The sequence below is a fragment of the Urocitellus parryii genome, chromosome 7 (assembly GCF_045843805.1).
Source record: "Urocitellus parryii isolate mUroPar1 chromosome 7, mUroPar1.hap1, whole genome shotgun sequence".
In the NCBI taxonomy this organism is placed as follows: domain Eukaryota; kingdom Metazoa; phylum Chordata; class Mammalia; order Rodentia; family Sciuridae; genus Urocitellus; species Urocitellus parryii.
Window position 1 is genome coordinate 68479050 of NC_135537.1, and position 18759 is coordinate 68497808.

An 18759-nucleotide genomic window follows, 5' to 3' on the forward strand; every position below is an offset into this window, starting at 1 on the left:
CTTGGCTAATTTCAGAGATTATATGTACTAATATACCTGTCTATAACAAAACTGCAGCCTCAAGAGAATAGCAACATACATCTTGTAAAGAAAATATGTGAGAATTTACTTCTGAAATATCCATGAACATTCTTATTTTCCCATCTTGTTCTTTAAAAATAATATTTTAAAAATCCCATCTCTTTAAAAAAAAATAAACAATGAAATTACCCACTCCTTACGTAAGTGGCTTATTAGCTTTTTTTTTTTCTTTTCCACTACCAGAAGAGCCTATTAGCATTTTGCCTACCCAGTATAGAAAAAAGATGCTAACTGTTTTAAGGCTATATTAAAACTTTAGAAGTAATTAATTGAGAAAAAGTTCACTGCAACCTAATTTAGTATGGAATACAGTAAGGGAATGGAGCATTTCATCAGTTTTAGTAACAATTACAGTATTAGAGCTCTTGAAGTGCTGCTGGTAGCTGTGTAAGTACTCAGATATCTTCTTGCTTGTTCAGTCATGATAAGCTGGTCTTCTGTCTTCCCATAAACCACTGTTTCCCATTCACAATTTGACTAGGAAGAAAAAAACAACAAAAGTACTAAAATAATATCCATACCTACTCTATGATTAGACTTTTAAAAATTAATTATTTTAATTGATCAGGTATTTTATAAGTCATTACTATAAAATGTTTTGATAAGATATTTTAAAAATACCTAGAAAATATTTATAATCAATTTTTTAAAAGTCAATTATTTTAACTATCCATATTGCTTATAGGCCTATGGAGGTAGTATAAAAGTTTTTTTCCCCAACAGCTCCTCCAAAATCAAATGAGTCTCAACATGGAAAGAAATATTAAATATTTATTGCTTCCAACTTTTGCAAAAATTTTAAAAATAGGGGGTTATAGACCAACATGGGTGAGCCTTGGGTTATATCACCACCACCCACCACAAAAAAAAAAAGATTTAAAGAGAGGATGTAATGTCAAAAAATGAACCAAGAATGTTTTATGTCTTACAAATTAGTGAATACATTCATCACACAAAGTCAAGTTTGATTTGTTTTCTTCCCATTTAAAGAATAAAGATTACTACATTTTAGGTAGGATCTAGTATATAATGAACTTTTCCAAAAGGTTCTATGTAAATTAAACATTGGGATTAAGAGAATGTGCTACACAAAAATCAACTCAAAATGGATCAAAGATCTTGGAATAAGGCCAGAAATTATGCAACTCTTAGAAGAAAACTCAGGGTCAACATGCCTCCATATAGGCACAGACAATGAATTTCTCAATAGGAAGCCTAAAGCTCAGGAAAAAATGCCAAGAGTTAATAAATGGGATGGCATCAAATTGAAAAGTTTCTGCACAGCAAAGGAAACAGTTAGGAATGTGAAGATAGAACCTACAGAATTGGAGAAAATCTTTGCTAGCTACTTGTCTGACAGAGGCTTAATATACAGAATATATGAAGAACTCAATAAATGCCCCCAAACCCCCTAAGTAACCCAATTAATAAATGAATTAAACAGACATTTCTGAAAGAAGAAATACAAGCAGCCAACAAATATACGAAAAAAATGTTCAACATTGTTAGTAATTAGGGGAATGCAAATTAAAACTATACTGAGATTTCTTCTCATACCAGTCAGAATGGCAGTCATCAAAAATACAAACAATAATAAATTCTGGAGAGGATGTGGAGAAAAAAGAACACTTTTACACTATTGGTGAGATTATAAATTAGTACAACCACTATGGAAATCAGTATAGCAGTTCCTCAAAAGACTAAAAAAGGAACCATTATATGACCCATCTATACTGCTCCTTAGTATTTGTCCAAAAGAATTAAAGTCATCATACTATAGTGATACATGCTTATTCATGTTTATAACAGCACAATTCACAATAGCCAACCTATGGAACCAGCCTAAGTGTCCATCAATAGATGAATGAATAAAGAAAATGTGGTATATATACATAAAATGGAGTTTTATTAAGCCATAAAGAAAAATGAAATGTCATTTGCAGGAAAATGGATGGAACTTGAGACCATATGTTAAGTGGTAATAAGCCAAACTCAAAAGTCAATGATCATGTTTTCTCTCATATGTGGAAGCTAGAGAGGAGAAAGAAAAAGAAAGGTGGAGGGTGGGGATCAAATGAAAATAAAAGGATGACCAGTAGAGGAAAAAGGATCAGGGAATGAGAAGAGGGAAGGAACAGGGAAATGATGGGGAGTGATATTGGCCAAATTATATTGTTATACTTTACGTATGTATGAATCTGTAACAATAAGTCTCATCATTATGTACAACTATAATGCCCCAATAAAAATGTGGAAAGAAAAAAAAAAGAGTGCTACATATCTCTTTGAAGCAGTAGCTCAAGACAAATGGGAGGTGACCATATCTGACTGCCAATGACACTTTCAAGTAATGCTTAAATGTCAGGAATACTAGGCTGCAATTGTTACGGCATAAAGAAGAAACCCTCCTCTTCTATTAACTTATATTCTTACATTCTGTGGAGTAAGCTCTTAAGATAACATAGTAAAAAAAAATTCAGCCTTTATTTGCAGCAATATATTGGCCACATAACAACAGATACAAGGATTTTATTTCACTATTTCTGAGCCAAAAACTTTACTGGGAACCATTATAGCAATAAAAGCATGCTGATACTGCTTCCAACCACTTACTCTTTCAGGACAGCAATTAAGACTATTCATATTTATTAAAGGAGAAGAGGTGCCAGAAATGGATTTAGGTATCTTTAGTTTAAAAAAGAAATACTACTTAAGAAATCATCAAGCATCTTTGGATACAACTCCAGTTGTATGGTTAATATGTACCCTGATGAATGAGTCTCTCAAACCCAAATCTACTTTGAGTGATAAAATAATGATGAATGTTTAGGTACTGTTATCGTCAATTTCTAATTTAAAAGAAAAAGTATTTGTGATCAGTAAGTCTAGAGTGATTATTGAATAAACAATAACAAAAATCACTAAAGAAATTTAGAAATCCATACCTGAAGATTCTTTTCCAATGTGACACCTTTGGAAGTGTTAGAGTTTGGTTTCTTTCTAGTAAGTGTATATGTTTTGTTGGTTGAATTTATATCTTGTTTTTCAGGAGTCAAGTTGCACCTATTGTCATGTATTTCCAATAATGGTATCATTAATAAAGATGTTGTAAATATATTTTCTGACTAAGAGAAAAAAGAAAGAAGAAAATAAAATAACTAATTCAAAAATGGAGACAAACAGAGGGACTACTGAGTAAGTGGTAATGGAAGCCCTGTTCATTTCCCTCCAAGAAAGCATTTGGTTCCAATGCACTGTCTAGTAATATGGCAATATTAAATATTTTGGGAATGAACCAAAGATAAATACTGAAAGTTTTGCAAATTACCATTTTTTGACATTCATACACGAGAAACTAACTCCTCTCAAAATGAAACAAGTATGAAAAAACAAAGAAGCAAATAAAATATTCTTTACAGTTAATAATTTCTCTTTGCATTAGGCAGAATGATACCAAAGGAAACTATATGACTCTCTAACTGACCAAAAAATAAAACTAGAAACACTAGGACTTAAAACAATCACTTAAAAAATATATTAATTTTTACAAACCTGCATCTCTGAAATGTCCTCAGTCAACAGTTGAGTGCCTGGTTCTTCTTTTTCCCAATTATCTAAGATTAGTGACTTTCTGACTTTCTTCACAGAAGCAGTATGCTAGAATGAATAATTTACAAAAAAGCATCATAGCCAAGTCACTTGAACATGATAAAGCTTTTATTTACAATAATACTAAAATATTACCTCTTGTTTGCAACTTTTATAAGCAGGTTCATCTTCCTCTTTGAGGAATATATCTGTTCCAGTTTCTTCTTTTAAAACTTCTCGAATATCTTCTTCCAAGAAGGCAAGTGGCTGGGACTAAATTGTTTTTAAAAGGGTTTTTTAAAGTTGTTGCTAACAATTCATTTTTCTCCCTACATATAGAACACCTATCTTTTAAACTTTTACATTATTAGCATAATTTTCTCCTATTGCCTATAAATATATAAATTAATTAATCAGTTTAATGGCGAAAACAATTATTTAAAAATAATATTAGGACTGGGGTTGTGGCTCAGCGGCAGAGCACTCCCCTCTCACGTGTGAGACCCTGGGTTCCATCCTCAGCACCACATAAAAATAAATAAAAAAATAAAGATAGAGAGGCAAAATAATAATAATAATAATATTAACTTAGTAATGAATCCACCCAAAAAGTGACTAAAAATTTAACTAAAGTAACCTGGAAGTAATTGATATTTTTTAAATTACATTTTATTTCTAGTAACTTTATAAAAAATCTGTATCTGCCTAAAATGTCCATAGTTTTTCTACATTATTTCAAAGGTGACATCATTTATGAGAACACTGAAAACTAGAATACTTCCCAAATCAATCTGTATACTACTACTACTACTACTGTAAAAATAATAATAGCAACTAAGTACATATTACTTTGAAACTCAAGTCAAGTCAATTTATTTCTGTTGTCTCTTTCAACTTCACCATAAAAATCTGGGATGTACTTTATGATCTCCTGGGTATAGAAGTGAAAACTGAGCCTCAGAGAGGTACCCTGATCATTCAGTTTCCTAGATACTATTTTAAGTACCTGAGTATATGAAAGTAATGCTAGTAAAACTATTAAATGTACATTTTACTATTAAGAAAAAAGTTCCACTGACAACTGTTTTGCTTTCTCTAGATGACCCAAAGAAAGTAAAACTTAAAAATAATCCAAGCAAAAGTTATTTACTGGTCAAGGAAAAAGACTAACAAATTCAAGTTTTTGTTTCAGTTTCAGTGAGCATCTTTTTGATTAAAAATCAAAGTGATAAAATCAGTTTGTTTTATTAAAATTAGAAAAATTCTTAAAAATAAAGAGTATACATACCACAATTTTAAGAGGTCCATATTTTTTCTCCTGAGCAGCAAGTGCATTCTTAAAAGGGGTAGGAGTTCTTGGTGTGGTACCCAATATAGATCTTCTAATAGTAGGTGTTCTAAACCTATTCAACCATGTAGAGATTTATGTTATTGATACTACAGTCAAAAAGGCATAGGGTACACTTTCCTTGCATATGCATATGCTTTATTTAGATGTTCTAAGGCTAAAGAATGGTTGCCTTATTACAATACCAGAATTTAAATTATACTGCAAAGCTATAGTAACAAAATGGTATGGTATTGGCACAAAAACAGACTTGAAGACCAATGGTATAGAATAAAAGGCACAAAGATAAACCCATATAAATACAGTTATCTTGCCAGGTGCAGTGGCACACACCTGTAATCCCAGCAGCTCAGGAGACTGAGGCAGAAGAATCGTGAATTCAAGCCAGCCTCAGCAAAAGTGAGGGGCTAAGCAACTCAGTGAGACCCTGTCTCTAAATAATAAATACAAAATAGGGATGAGGATGTGGCTCAGTAGCTGAGTGCCCCTGAGTTCAATCCCTAGTACCCCCCAAAAAATAAATAAACAAACAAATACAGTTTTCTCATACTAGACAAAGGCACCATAAACATACATTGAAGAAAAGATAGCCTCTTCAACAAATGGTGCTGGGAAAACTGGAAATCCACATGTAGCAAAATGAAATTAAACCCTCATCTCTCACCCTGCACAAAATTCAAACTCAGAGTGGATCAAGAACCTAGGCATTAGATCAAAGACCCTACACCTACTAGAAGAAAAAGTAGGCCCAACTCTCCATTATATCAGCTTCAGATCCAAATTTCTCAATAAGACTCCTAAGAAAGTGCAAGAAATAAAATCAAGAAGCAATAAATGGTATAAAACTAAAAAGCTTCTTCACAGCAAAAGAAACAATCAAGAATGTGAAGACACAGCCTAAAGAATGGGAGAAAATCTCTGCCACCTACACCTCATATAGAGCATTAATCTCCAGGATATAGAAGAACTCAAAAAACTTCTCTCACACACACACACACACAAACACACACAAAATAAATAAATAAATAAATAACCCAATCAATAAATGGGCAAGGGAACTGAGCATGCACTTCACAGAGAAAGAAATATGATTAGTCAACAAATATACGAAAAATGTTCAACATTTCTAGCATTAAGAGAAATGAAAATTAAAGCTTCACTAAGATTTCATCTCACTTCATTCAGGATAGCAATTATCAAGAATACAAGTAACAATAAATGTTGGTGAGGATGTGGGGAAAAAAGTACAATCATACATTGCTGCAAATTGGTACAACCACTCTGGAAAGCAGGATGGAGATTCCTCAGAAAACTTGAATGCAACCAACCACCATTTGACCCTGTTATCCATTCCTGGGTGTATACCCAAAGGACTTAAAATCCGCATATTATATTGATACAGCCACATCAATGTTTAAAGCAGCTCAACTGACAATTGCTAAACTGTGGAACTAGCCTAGGTGCCCTTCAACAGATGAATGGATAAAGAAAATGTGGTATATATACACAATGGAATATTACTCATCCATAAAGAAGAATAAAATTATGGCATTTGCCAGCAAATAAATAGAACTGGAGAATATCATGCTAAGTGAAATAAACCAATCCCAAAAAATCAAAGGCCGAATGTTCTCTGGGATATGTGGCAGTTAACACACAACAAGTGGAGTGGAAGGAAGAACATAAATTCAATGGATTAGACAAAGGAGATTGAAGGGAAGGGAAGGAGGATGGGAATAGGGAAAACAATAGAATGATTCACATAACTTTCCTATGTTCATACATGACCAGTGTAATTCTACATCATGTACAACCATAAAATGGGAAGTTATACTCTATGTTTATATGTCAAAATACATTTTACTGTCATGTATATCTAAAAAGAATTTAAAAATTTTTAAAATGAAATTTTAAAAATGAAACATAAACAATAAAAACAACAAAAACAAATTTGAGCTATATATAAAGACAAGAGTAGTTATATTTTTAAATGCAGTATTGCTATTTTCCTGGAATAGCTGACTCTAATGGTCAGTATTTATATACTATGTTTTGCTCATAGGCTGATGTCTACAAATCCTGAGGTATTGCTCATCTTCTCCCTGTTTGCTTTTAAGTGTGTTCATCTCAACATTAAACAGAATATTATAGATTTAGTTTTCCACAAAAGGACTCTAATAGAATTTAAACAGAGAAATCCATTAAATATAAAAATTTAATGTAAAAATTTTACTTTTTAGGTTGACTATCAGCATGAAAATGAAAAGATAGTTCATTATAACTATGCATAAACAGAATTTTCTATTATAATTTGTGAAAACTTAAATATTAGATTAAATATCTTGCTTTAAAATTTTTAAAAAATAATTTACACCCAGATTTTTGAGTCTGTTTGAGAATGTGTGCATTTTTTTTCCTAAATTATTTTCTTCCTAGCCTTGCTGGGTACAGTGGTAAATGCTTATAATCCCAGCAGCTCGGGAGGCTGAGACAGGAAGATTGAGAGTTCAAAGCCAACCTCAGCAAAAGTGAGGCACTAAGAAACTCAGTGAGACCCTGTCTCTAAATAAAATACAAAATAGGGCTGGGGATGTGGCTCAGAGTGCCCCTGAGTTCAATCCCTAGTACCAAAAAAAAAAAAAAAAAAACCTAGCCCAGTCTTGGTAGGACTAGGTGGAAGAAGTGAGCAGATGGAGAGGAAAACTCAAGAGCACTACATAAATTGTCTTAATTTCGAGAAGTGTGGTCCTGACAATCACTTAAGACAATGTAGTTGATATAGCTGTCAGGATGGACTCTCTTTAAAGGAATTCTTTTATAGAATATCATTGTGACACTTTTCTCAAATGTATATCTTTAGTAGTATTTGATTATTGTAACATAATAAAAGAGATGCACACCAAAAAAAAAGGTTGCCTAAAGTAATTATTATTCCAATCAATCATCTTAAAATGAGGGAAAAAAAGGACTAATGTCAGAAAAGAGTATTTAGAAGGTTGCTTTGCTTGCAATCAAACTTTCACACTACATTTAGCAGGTTTCCAGTGTCCTAGGGATAAAATATTAGGTTATGACTTCATAAAAGTTCTAAGTCCTGCATGGATAGTGATTATAATACATGCTAAGTATTTGGACAAAAACCTAATCTACCCTTGATGTTTTACTTCTCATTTTCTCTAATACAATTATTCAGTATCTACTTACCCTACATTTTCCTTTTGATCTTTGGGAGTTGTTTCCTTCTGAAGAGGAGTTGTAATGAGAACTTTCTGCCCACAAATAGGGGTTGATGTAAATGAAGGGTTTTCTATATTAAGTTGTTCATTACCAGGACATGTGTTGAAAAACTAAAAAGGGAATACAGTTTAAAGGCAAGTTTCAGAATATCAAAAATTATACACAAATATTAAATTGATAAGACTTTCCAATTATTTTATTTGCTTTAGAAAAAGATTATCAATAATATTCCATGTACACTCCACTTCATGAAAATAAAGCTCCATAAAAGCAGTAACTTTTGTTTTGTTCACTGCTCCCAGCACTTAGAACAGAATTTAGCATGTAAGAGGCATTCATGAAATAGTTGTTTAACAAAGGTTCAAAAGTTATATAAAAAAGTACCAAAATTTTTAAACAAAAGAGTATATTATTAAATATGGATCTGTAGAAATTGCTGTTAAAATATAAGAATTTTGTACAATATAACTGAAGTAGATCAGTTTTTAACTGTTATTAATGATCTTAAGTGAACTTTTCTATGAGAGTACCATTAATTCTGAATATAATAACAGGCTGGGCACAGTGTGATCACCTGTAGTCTCAGTTACACAAGAAGCTGAGGTAGGAGGATTACTTGAGCCCAGGAGTGTCTGGGTAACAGAGCAAGACGAAATATGAAATACAGCTATCTGGAAAATTTGCCTATCTAGAACACAGCATAGAACCTTGGAGCAAACAAAATTTTTATCACAGAATCCATTTTCTAAATTACATAATGTGCTCATTCAGTCATACAAATGTGAAATACTAATTTTTGTGGCCAAAAAAAGAAGTGGAAGTTGCTTCAGGACTGCTACTTTTAAGTGGAATGAATTCTAGCTCTAGCACTCCTGTATCCTAATATTTTAATTACTTTACCCTAAGATTAGCAATCAAACCCTCTTTCACAGAATAGTCTAAACTCTTTGCTTTGGGGACATAAGCACCTTTCAGACACTCTCCACCACAGAATTTACACTTCAATAAAAATTGCTAGCAGGCAAAACTCCACAAAAGGAAAACTACTAGTGTGCCCAAACCCATTTTCCCTTTCCTGGGATGTTCTTTAACTGAGGGCTGGGGAAGAAGTAAAGGGAGGCACTATTCACATTATAGTCTATGTAAATGGTGCCCCATAAAGTACGAGGGCACAATTTTCAGAGATCACAATAGCTCTGTGATACCAGATCCTATTCATATTCCCAACCTCAAAACATACTTCCAATAATATCCCAGCATTCTCCATGTTTGTTTGACCACTAACCTCCCTCCTTGCCCCATAAAACTTTGTGGGGCATCCTAGCAGCTCAGGAGGCTGAGGCAGGGTTTATTGTTGTTTTTGTTTACTTGTTTTTAGTACTGGGGATTGAACCCAGGAGGTACTCTACCACTAAGCTAGTCCTTTTTTTTTTTTTGTCTTGAGACATGGTCTAAATTGCTCAGGCTGGCCTTGAAGTTAAGATCCTCCTGCCTTGACATCTCAAGTAGTTGGGATTACAGGCATGCACCACCACACCTGGCTCCCCTGCAGAACTTTTTAATCTCTGTCAAAACACTTTCAACAAGCAAAAGCTCCATCTCTTACTAGGACATGTGACTCAACTTCAAAATTTCATTCTATCCAACTCCTAAGTTTTTTTTTTTTTTTTGAAAGATTAACTGAGATGCTATAACAAAGTTGATGGCACACAACTATTGAATAGCAAGTATTCAATATGAATTTATCCTAATGTAAACATCTGCTGTTCAGGGACATTAAAGGAGAAAGCAGGTAGTTCTGGAGATCCTAGAAAACCTCCTAACATGAGATTCTTATAGTAATCAGTTGTCTTTCTTCTAAAGAATGTTAAGAAGGAAAACTTAACAGGTAAACTCAAACCTAAGTTACTCTATATAGATGAGATCTCTTTATTTTTTGTTGGATATATCTGTTAAATAATCAAGGATCAACGAGTCAGACTGGATCTCAGTCTTAGCCTGTATTAGATAACTTTGGGCAAATCATTTTACCTTTCTGGCTGGTTCTGTTTCCAGGCTGATGAGTCCTAGACAGATGTGGAACTACATAATAAAGAAAATGTCGCCAGGCACAGTGACACACACCTGTAATCTTAGCAGCTCAGGAGGCTGAGGTAGGGGTTCAAAGCCAGCCTCAGCAAAAGTGAGGTACAAAGCAACTCTGTGAGACCCTGTCTCTAAATAAAATACAAAATAGAGCTGGGATGTGGCTCAATGGTTGAGGGCCCTTGAGTTCAATCCCCAGTACCCCCCCCAAAAAAAACAATGAAAACATCCCTTTTATCTTTAATAGTTGTAGGGTGCTATAATGTAGCTACTATACTTTGTGAGACACTTTCTGATCTGAGTTTAGCACTCTCATGTACACAATCAAACACATCTGTTTTTATGTGTTATCAAAGCAACTAATTAGGGGCTGGGGTTGTGGATCAGCAGTACAGTGCTTACCTAGCATATCAAGGCGCTGGGTTCAATCCTCAGCACCACATAAGAATAAATAAATAAAGGTTTTTATAAAAAGCAACTGATTATTAATAATGATACTAAAGATCTACTTTAATCTAGCTCATCAACACTTGGAAACATAAATAAAAACATTACTACCTGTGAAGGAGAAAATGGTAGTGTTTTCACCGGTGTGTGCTTTAGTGCTGTATTACCGCCATCGTTGAATGTGCCATCACCAAGTTCACTGTTTGGGGACTGACCTATTCGCATTCTTCTCTTCTTTCTGAGTATAGTTGGTGGAGTGCTAAATTTTGCCACATTTGGGGATGTTAAAGCCACAGCCTCATTGTCTCCACCATTACAACTGTTTTTTTTCCCTTCAAGTACAAGACTGACATTAAATTGACATTCCATGGCTCCTTCATTGTGTTGAATTCGCATTAGTTTAACTGGGGTAGACTTGACAGGAGAAGCAGCAGCATCAGAAAGATCAAAACTGGTAACATCACTCCATGCTACAGGATCCTGCAATAAATTAAATTCTTAACTAAAGTTAATGTTGTAACCTAGTTTAAATCTGATCTTGGACACAGGATGGTATTTCCACTGAGTTACTTAACCATTTTTATCAGTAGAAACAGTCTTTACTCAGACATCTTTTTTAAGCAAGACCATCAAACAAGAACAGAAATATAACATGGAACCAAAACATAACATGGAAATATATGTGTACTTTGGTTTAAAAAATACATAAATATATATATATTTTCTATATATACAAAACAGATTGATGGAGTACATCAGATTAATTTTGAGTTATATGGGGGACTTTAATTTTCCTCTTTACAGTTTTCTCTAGCTTCTAACTTTCTCTAATGCACTTGTACAACTCATTTTATGGTTTTCTTATCATACCAATTTGAAGCATTCTAAAATATTATTTCATCTCATTCAGTAGCTGAAATTTACTGTTTAAAGTATTTTATATAAAAAGAATAAATTATTTCAAATTATTATCAAAAAGTATAATTTATCATAAAATTTCATATTCTACTTCCCAGGAAAACAAAATTAAAATCTGAACAATCATTTGGTAATATGTATGAAATATCTTAAAAATGGTGATCTTTGATACTTTGATGTATACTTTGATCCAAAAATTCAATTTAACCTAAAAACATAGACATGATTTTGCACAAAACTTTATATAAATTTTTTATTATTAGTAATATTGAAAATCTAGAATTCCCCCCCAAATGTTCAATAATAATAGCATACTAGGTAAATACATTTCTTATATTCATCATACTATAAAGCCTACCAAAATTTAAGTTTAAAAAACAGTTTAGAAAATAAAAACATGCTCATGATATAAATAGAAGACAAAAGAAACAGAAACATAACATGGAAATATATGTGTATTTTGGTTTAAAAACATACATATAGGGGCTGGGGTTGTGGCTCAGTGGTAGAGCGCTCGCCTAGCACGTGCGAGGCCCTGGGTTCAATCCTCAGCACCACATAAAAATAAATAAGTGAAATAAAAGTACTGTGTCCAACTACAATTTAAAAAAATTAAAAAAACATACATATATATATATTCTATATATACAAAACAGATTGATGGAGTACATCAGATTAATTTTGAGTTATATGGGGTATTTTAATTTTCTTCTTTAAAGTTTTCTCTAGCTTCTAACTTTCTCTAATGTACCTGTACAATTTGTTTAATAAAAATGAATTCTATTTAATTATAAAAAATATTTACAAGACACATACTTAATATTTACTTATTTATTTTGCCAAAAGATACTACAAAATAGAACAAAATTAAGTATGGCACATTTAAAGTAATGCCTAATATAAAACTGGTCATTGACCACTAACTGAATTTCTGAACATGAAACCATGTATCTAAAATTGAATTTTTGATAATTTCACAATTTTAAACTTACGGATTCAATAAGTTCCAAAGTTTCTGCAAATTCAGGGATGGTCTGTAGAGAAGATAGCACAGCATTTGCCTCTACAGCTAGGAACTTCGTGGGAGAATTCTGCTGAGCAGATGCAGTTTGATTTTCATCCATACCATAAAACTCAGTAGCATGTTCCTCAAGGCTATTTAGAGTATTAGACATGCTATCATCCATGAGGAAACTACCAGACCAGCTAGAAAAGCTTCCAGGTTGCTAAAAGTACAAAAGAAATTTGAATATTATTTGTTATTCATATTTTAAATAAAAGTTTTTTCTAGAACAATATACTTCATATCATATTAGCTAAATATACAGTAGCAAATATGTTCTTTATTCAAAATTGGTATAAGATTTATTTTCATTAAATCCTATACCTTCACTATATTTTTTTAGTCATAAAATCATGGTGAGATAAAACATGTATTTATATTATCACATAAATTCTAGACCCCTAAAATCTGATCTTTCTCTTCCTTTCTAAATCATTTCCCAATACTTCTCTTACAAGTCCTCTTCCCAGGGAACTCAGCTGTAGTACTTTCAACTCCCTAAAGAGTAATGTTCTTTTGCCCTGGAGTGCCTTTACACAGACTTCTGCTCACTTTATTTAGAATGTTCCCTAACCCACTGATCAGGGAAACTTCTATTCTTCATTGAAGATACAATTCTAATATTGGGAAGTCCTCCTATGATTACCTACTTTTATCTGCTCCATAATGTCCTAATTCATCGGTCTTGCTAATATATAATTATTCCATCTTTCAAGAATAAGCTCAAATAGGACTTTTTCCAGGAACCTTCTCCAATGTGTTCCCATAACATTTCACAATTTATTTTATCATATCGATATGATATCTTGTCTATGTTCCCACAGCAAAATATATCCTTTGACATTAGGGACTCATTTTTCTTTATTTCTTTAGAGATGTACCCTAGAAAATGTATTCATTTTGTAAGCCTAGCTTCCTATTGTTTTATAATAAAAAATTAGAAGAGGGCTGCGGTTGTGACTCAGTGGTAGAGCACTTGCCTACCATGCGTGAGGCATTGGGTTTGATCCTCAGCACTATATAAGAAAACTAAATAAACAAAATAAAGGTATTATGTCCATCTACAACTAAAAATATTTTTTAAAAAATAGAAGAGACTCTGAAGACTCATGAATGAGAAATAATATGCAAAGTATATAGGAATGTCCAACACAACTTTCTGAGATGATGAAAATGTTCTACATCTGCAGCTGCTCAATATGGAAACCAGTAGCAACTAAAATACGGGTAGTAAACTGGGGCTAGTGGCTGTCATATTGTAGAAAGCACACTGCCCATTCCAACTCATAAGAAATTTAAAGCTATCTTTTGATTTTTTTTTGTCAGTGCTGCTAACCTATGCAGACTTGTCATTAATTACCCTACACTATGGATTATAAATTTTAATTAAAAGTAAAAATTTCCTTGGCACTCAATAAGTAATGCCTCAGAGAATGGGAGGAAGGAAGGAAAAGGGGAAGTACTAGGGTCTGAATTAGAACAAATTATATCTCATGCTTGTATAAGTAATGTCAAAATGAATTCTATTATCATGTATAACCAAAAAGAACCAATTAAAAAAAAAAACCTGGGGGCTGGGGTTGTGGCTCAGTGGCAGAGCACTTGCCTAGTATGTATGAGGCACATACAAATAAATAAAAAATAAAGGTAAATCAACAACTAAAAAATATTTTTAAAAAATATTTTTTAAAAAACCTGGTTTATATCTGTTTGCCTTGAGTTCATAAATATTTTATTATTATACAAATGAGATGCATTAATAATCAGATAAGTCCATTTCTGATCATTAATACTGTTTCCTAACTTATAAGAGATTTAAAGCCACTCTTTGATATTTTTGTCAGTGTTGATACCCTATGCAGACTTGTGATGTTACCCTACTCTATGGATTATAATTTTACTTTAAAAGTTAAAAGTAAGTGAATATAAGGACATCAATGTAATTGTGATGCTAATTATTACTGGTTTCTTTGTATATTAGATATATTTATGTCCTCAAAGTATACAATTCTTTTAAAATATAAAGAGTGGGAAAGCACTTTATTAAGCTGGTGTCCTCTAAACTAAAATTGTCGTAGCAGTAGTGTCCTTCAGATTTATATAAAAATAACAAATTTAGTTGGGGATCTACTTATATCATTTAATGTTTTGTAACTGGATATCATTAATAAATAATAAAGATTTTATGTTATTCTTTACACTGGGATGGGAAATTAAATGTATTTTTGGAAGGTTAAAAAATGGTTCCTATTACTATTACACATAAAATTTGCTAAACTGTGCTAAAGATTCACAGTAGCAAGCCAGGCATGGTGGTGCACCTATAATCCCAGTGGCCAGGAGGCTGAGGTCCTAAGCAACTTAGCAAGAAGCTATCTCTAAAAAAAATATTTCAAAAAGGTTCAATCCCCAGGACAAAAAAAAAAAAAAAGATTCACAGTAGCAAAATATTAAGTTTCAAGCTAAATAAGGTGAAAAAACATTGTTACAAAACAAGTTCCATCTATTTTAAAGATTCCTAAATATAAAACAAATTAAAACAACCTTAGTTCATTAGCATAGCTACCTTCTCAATTAACAATAACTTTCAGGAGATAGCTTCCAAATGATAGGCCTTTCAACTGATTTTTCAGGTGGGAAAAAGATTCAAAAGATAAAGAGAGAAGTCACTGGGCCAAGAGGAAAAAACTACAAACAGAGTTGTAATCAAAAAAATCTAAATGTGACTCTCCAAAAACATTTCAGCTACTTAACAAAATTAATGAGGATTACCAAGAATACACAACAAAAACAGATACAAGAGTGGAACATAATAGATCCTCAGCTAAATGGTCATTGTTATCACATAATTGTTTAAAATAAATGTGTGTATGCAGCCTGTTCTATTGGCAGCAGCAACTTCCTCTCTGGAATTCAAAAGATTCTTCCTTATTCAACCAGATCTTTATGAGAGTGTATTTTAGATAGCAAGTTTTAAAAGAAATTAGTAACTTTCTCCCTTTTTTAATGCAAAATGTAATTGTGATGCTAATTATTACTGGTTTCTAATTAGTTATATTTTCCTGGTTAAAATAAGACTACCATTACCATTAAACATGGTTTTAACAGCCCAATGAGGTGGCACACACCTGTAATCCCAGCTGCTCAGGAGGCTGAGACAGGATATCAAAATATTTAATATCATATTAAAATCAGAAGTAGAAGTGAATATGCTTTATACCTGATAAAAACTACAAAAACATACTTATAAAGCATTCTAACAATAAAATAAGCTAATTTCTTACAGAAGGAAGTTGCTTTCACAAGTTCAAAGCCAGCCTCAGCAATGGTGAGGCGCTAAGCAACTCAGTGAAACCCTGTCACTAAATAAAATACAAAAAGACAGGGCTGGGGATGTGGCTCAGTGGTTGAGTGTCCCTGAGTTCAATCCCCAGTACCCTGCACCGGCCAAAAAAAAATTTTTTAACATGATATAATCATTACAAATGTTAACTCTTTGTTATTTGTAACTTAAAAAAAAAGAAAAAAAAATCAACACTAAGTACACTTCATGTCTTCCTATTTGCCCACAGTTTTTGCAGTTTCAAAACAAAAACTCCTTTTCCTACAGTATATATCTCACCTAGTACAATTAATAAATATTCTTTTAAATAACCACTTAAATAATATAAAAACATTACCAATTTCCTCATAATACTATTTCAAGATCTCAGGTTATTCCTAGTCATTTTCAATTCATTCATCCCTCCGTCAATAAAATCCTTTTCTAAACACAAAAAGACTCAAGATATTACTTTAAACTTTAAAAATTATTAATGAAGTATAAATTTGGTTTTTTTTCTCTTAATCCATCTAGCATGGCCTGATTAATTCTACTAGAATGGTCACTATTTATCCCAGTTTAATACTATCAGTTATTCTCATTAACCATATCTCAGACAACAGTTTTCATACCTAGTAATCAAATCAACATTAATACAAAATTTCTTCTTTTGAAAGTTTTTGAGAGCATAATTTTTTTATGTTCCCTTTATGCACATTTTTATTATTACCTTTTCTAATTTGCTGAATTCATATTCTAAATAGTTAGTAAGAAAATTTTTTCAAAAAGAATTAATGTAATGTCCAAGCTCTATTTTTTCTATTGAAACCATAATTATATGGAATATCTAAAATAAACTCAAACCAAGCACAGTGGCACATTCCTGTAATCCCAACAGCTCAGGAGCCTGAGGCAGGAGGATCATGAATTCAAAGCCAGCCTTAGCAATTTAGCAAGGCCTTGCCTCTAAATAAAATAAAAAGGGTTGGGAACATGGCTCTGTGGTTAAGCGTCCCTGGGTTCAATCCCTGATACCAAATAAATAAATAAATAAATATTAAACCAAAGCCTAATCTAAATTATACATACATGTCACAAATAGAGAGAGAAGATTTTACCCTAAGTCTGCTTGAAATTTATGACTCAGAATATCTTTTAAAAATATATCCTAATACAGAACACTGTAAAATACACTCAGAAAAATGCATATCAAAATCAGGCAACCTCAAAGTTGCAAATTAGAAAAATTATTTCTATACCATATTAAAATCAGAAATAGAAATGAATATGCTTTATACCTGATAAAAACTATAAAAACATACTTATGAAGCATTCTAACAATAAAATAAGCTAATTTCTTACAGACGGAAGTCTCTTTCTTCTAACTTCATTCTCCGCTGACATAAGAAGCATCTCAAGTTCCTTTATTTTCTTTTCCTTATCAGGATCTTCATCAACAAAGGGTTGCTAAACCAAGTTAAATAAAAGAGAAAAACAGGTTACTTACACAATTGGTTTATTATTAGTAGTGTTCTAATTTTATTTTCTTGTATACAACTAAAATATATTTTCTCTAATAAAGCTTAATATTACTAAGTCCTAGACACTAGATACATCACAGTCCCACTAGTATTTAAAAGTGTGCTGGTAAAATTAGCAGAAAAGATTTGAATGTATTAAAAAAACACTGTATCATCCATACAAGTTGAAAATTTTATGTCTGGAATATATTAGTTTATTGAATTGTAATATATATTCTATTCTATTAATACTATTAGTTATTAATACTATTAGCAAATGATTGAATGCTTTAAGTTGAAAGAATGAATCACCATACCAGTGCTGTCATCATCTTACATTTGTATACTTTATATTTTCAAACCCACTTACATACTCTTTCAATATTACAATACATAAATAGGACTGTTTCATTTTTATCCTAGTTCAACAGATGAGGAAATAAGCACTATTCAACTTAAAAATATGTTTGAAAGCATTTCCTTTATTTTTTAAAAAGAAATAAAAGTTACCTGAATAAAGGCAGAAGTAGTCTGAACATGTTCTACACAATTGCCTTCAGGTGACACATACTGATAACCAGGGATCTAAAAATTAAAGCATTACTATTACACATATAACACTATGCAACTTTTTAAAATCTGAGGCAAATGACAAAAAGTTTTGATAAAATGTCAACATTAACAACTTATAAAGCATCTCTAATAATTTTGCAAGTTCAAACCTGCAATAGTTTCCTATCTAGTAACTACATCTCTGTTCCTAGAATCTAGAGAGAAAGCCATAACACTAGGAAAACCCCTGTCTCCTAGATTAAATACGAGAATTACTTAGTCTAGTTTTATCAATCAATTCATCTATCTATTATCAACATTAAACAACAAATTATTTTTTTAATCTGCTACAGAAGTATTGCTCTATTTCATGGGAAAAAATTGTTTTATCAGAGGAAGGGACTAGTCCATATAAAGCTTTCACAAAGATGCTTTTATCTCCTAAATTCCTCCCATACCACTTCATGCCAATCTAAGTAGAAAGAAAGGAAAACAGACTAGTTTTATATTAGTTATCTTGGGAAAATAATAATTACTCATGTACTTTTAATAGATGCTCAGAGCATCATTTTGTTTCATTTCTAAAACATAATATAAG

General features: G+C 32.1%; 1 protein-coding gene across 2 annotated transcripts in view; it reads right to left on the minus strand.

Moving 5' to 3' along the window:
* Positions 1 to 429: 429 nt before the first annotated feature.
* Positions 430 to 18759, minus strand: part of Mybl1 (MYB proto-oncogene like 1) — a 37007-nt gene continuing 18677 nt past the window's right edge. Inside the window, exons 7-16 of one of the 2 annotated variants that reach the window (XM_026410029.2) lie at positions 18120 to 18194; positions 17452 to 17556; positions 12697 to 12930; positions 10898 to 11266; positions 8222 to 8364; positions 4958 to 5072; positions 3826 to 3942; positions 3634 to 3738; positions 3027 to 3206; positions 430 to 558 (exon numbers count right to left, since the gene is read on the minus strand). In XM_026410029.2, coding sequence (XP_026265814.1) covers positions 430 to 558; positions 3027 to 3206; positions 3634 to 3738; positions 3826 to 3942; positions 4958 to 5072; positions 8222 to 8364; positions 10898 to 11266; positions 12697 to 12930; positions 17452 to 17556; positions 18120 to 18194 — 1572 coding nt within the window. The remainder of the gene's footprint in view (positions 559 to 3026; positions 3207 to 3633; positions 3739 to 3825; positions 3943 to 4957; positions 5073 to 8221; positions 8365 to 10897; positions 11267 to 12696; positions 12931 to 17451; positions 17557 to 18119; positions 18195 to 18759) is intronic. The other variant, XM_026410030.2, reaches the window with a different exon arrangement.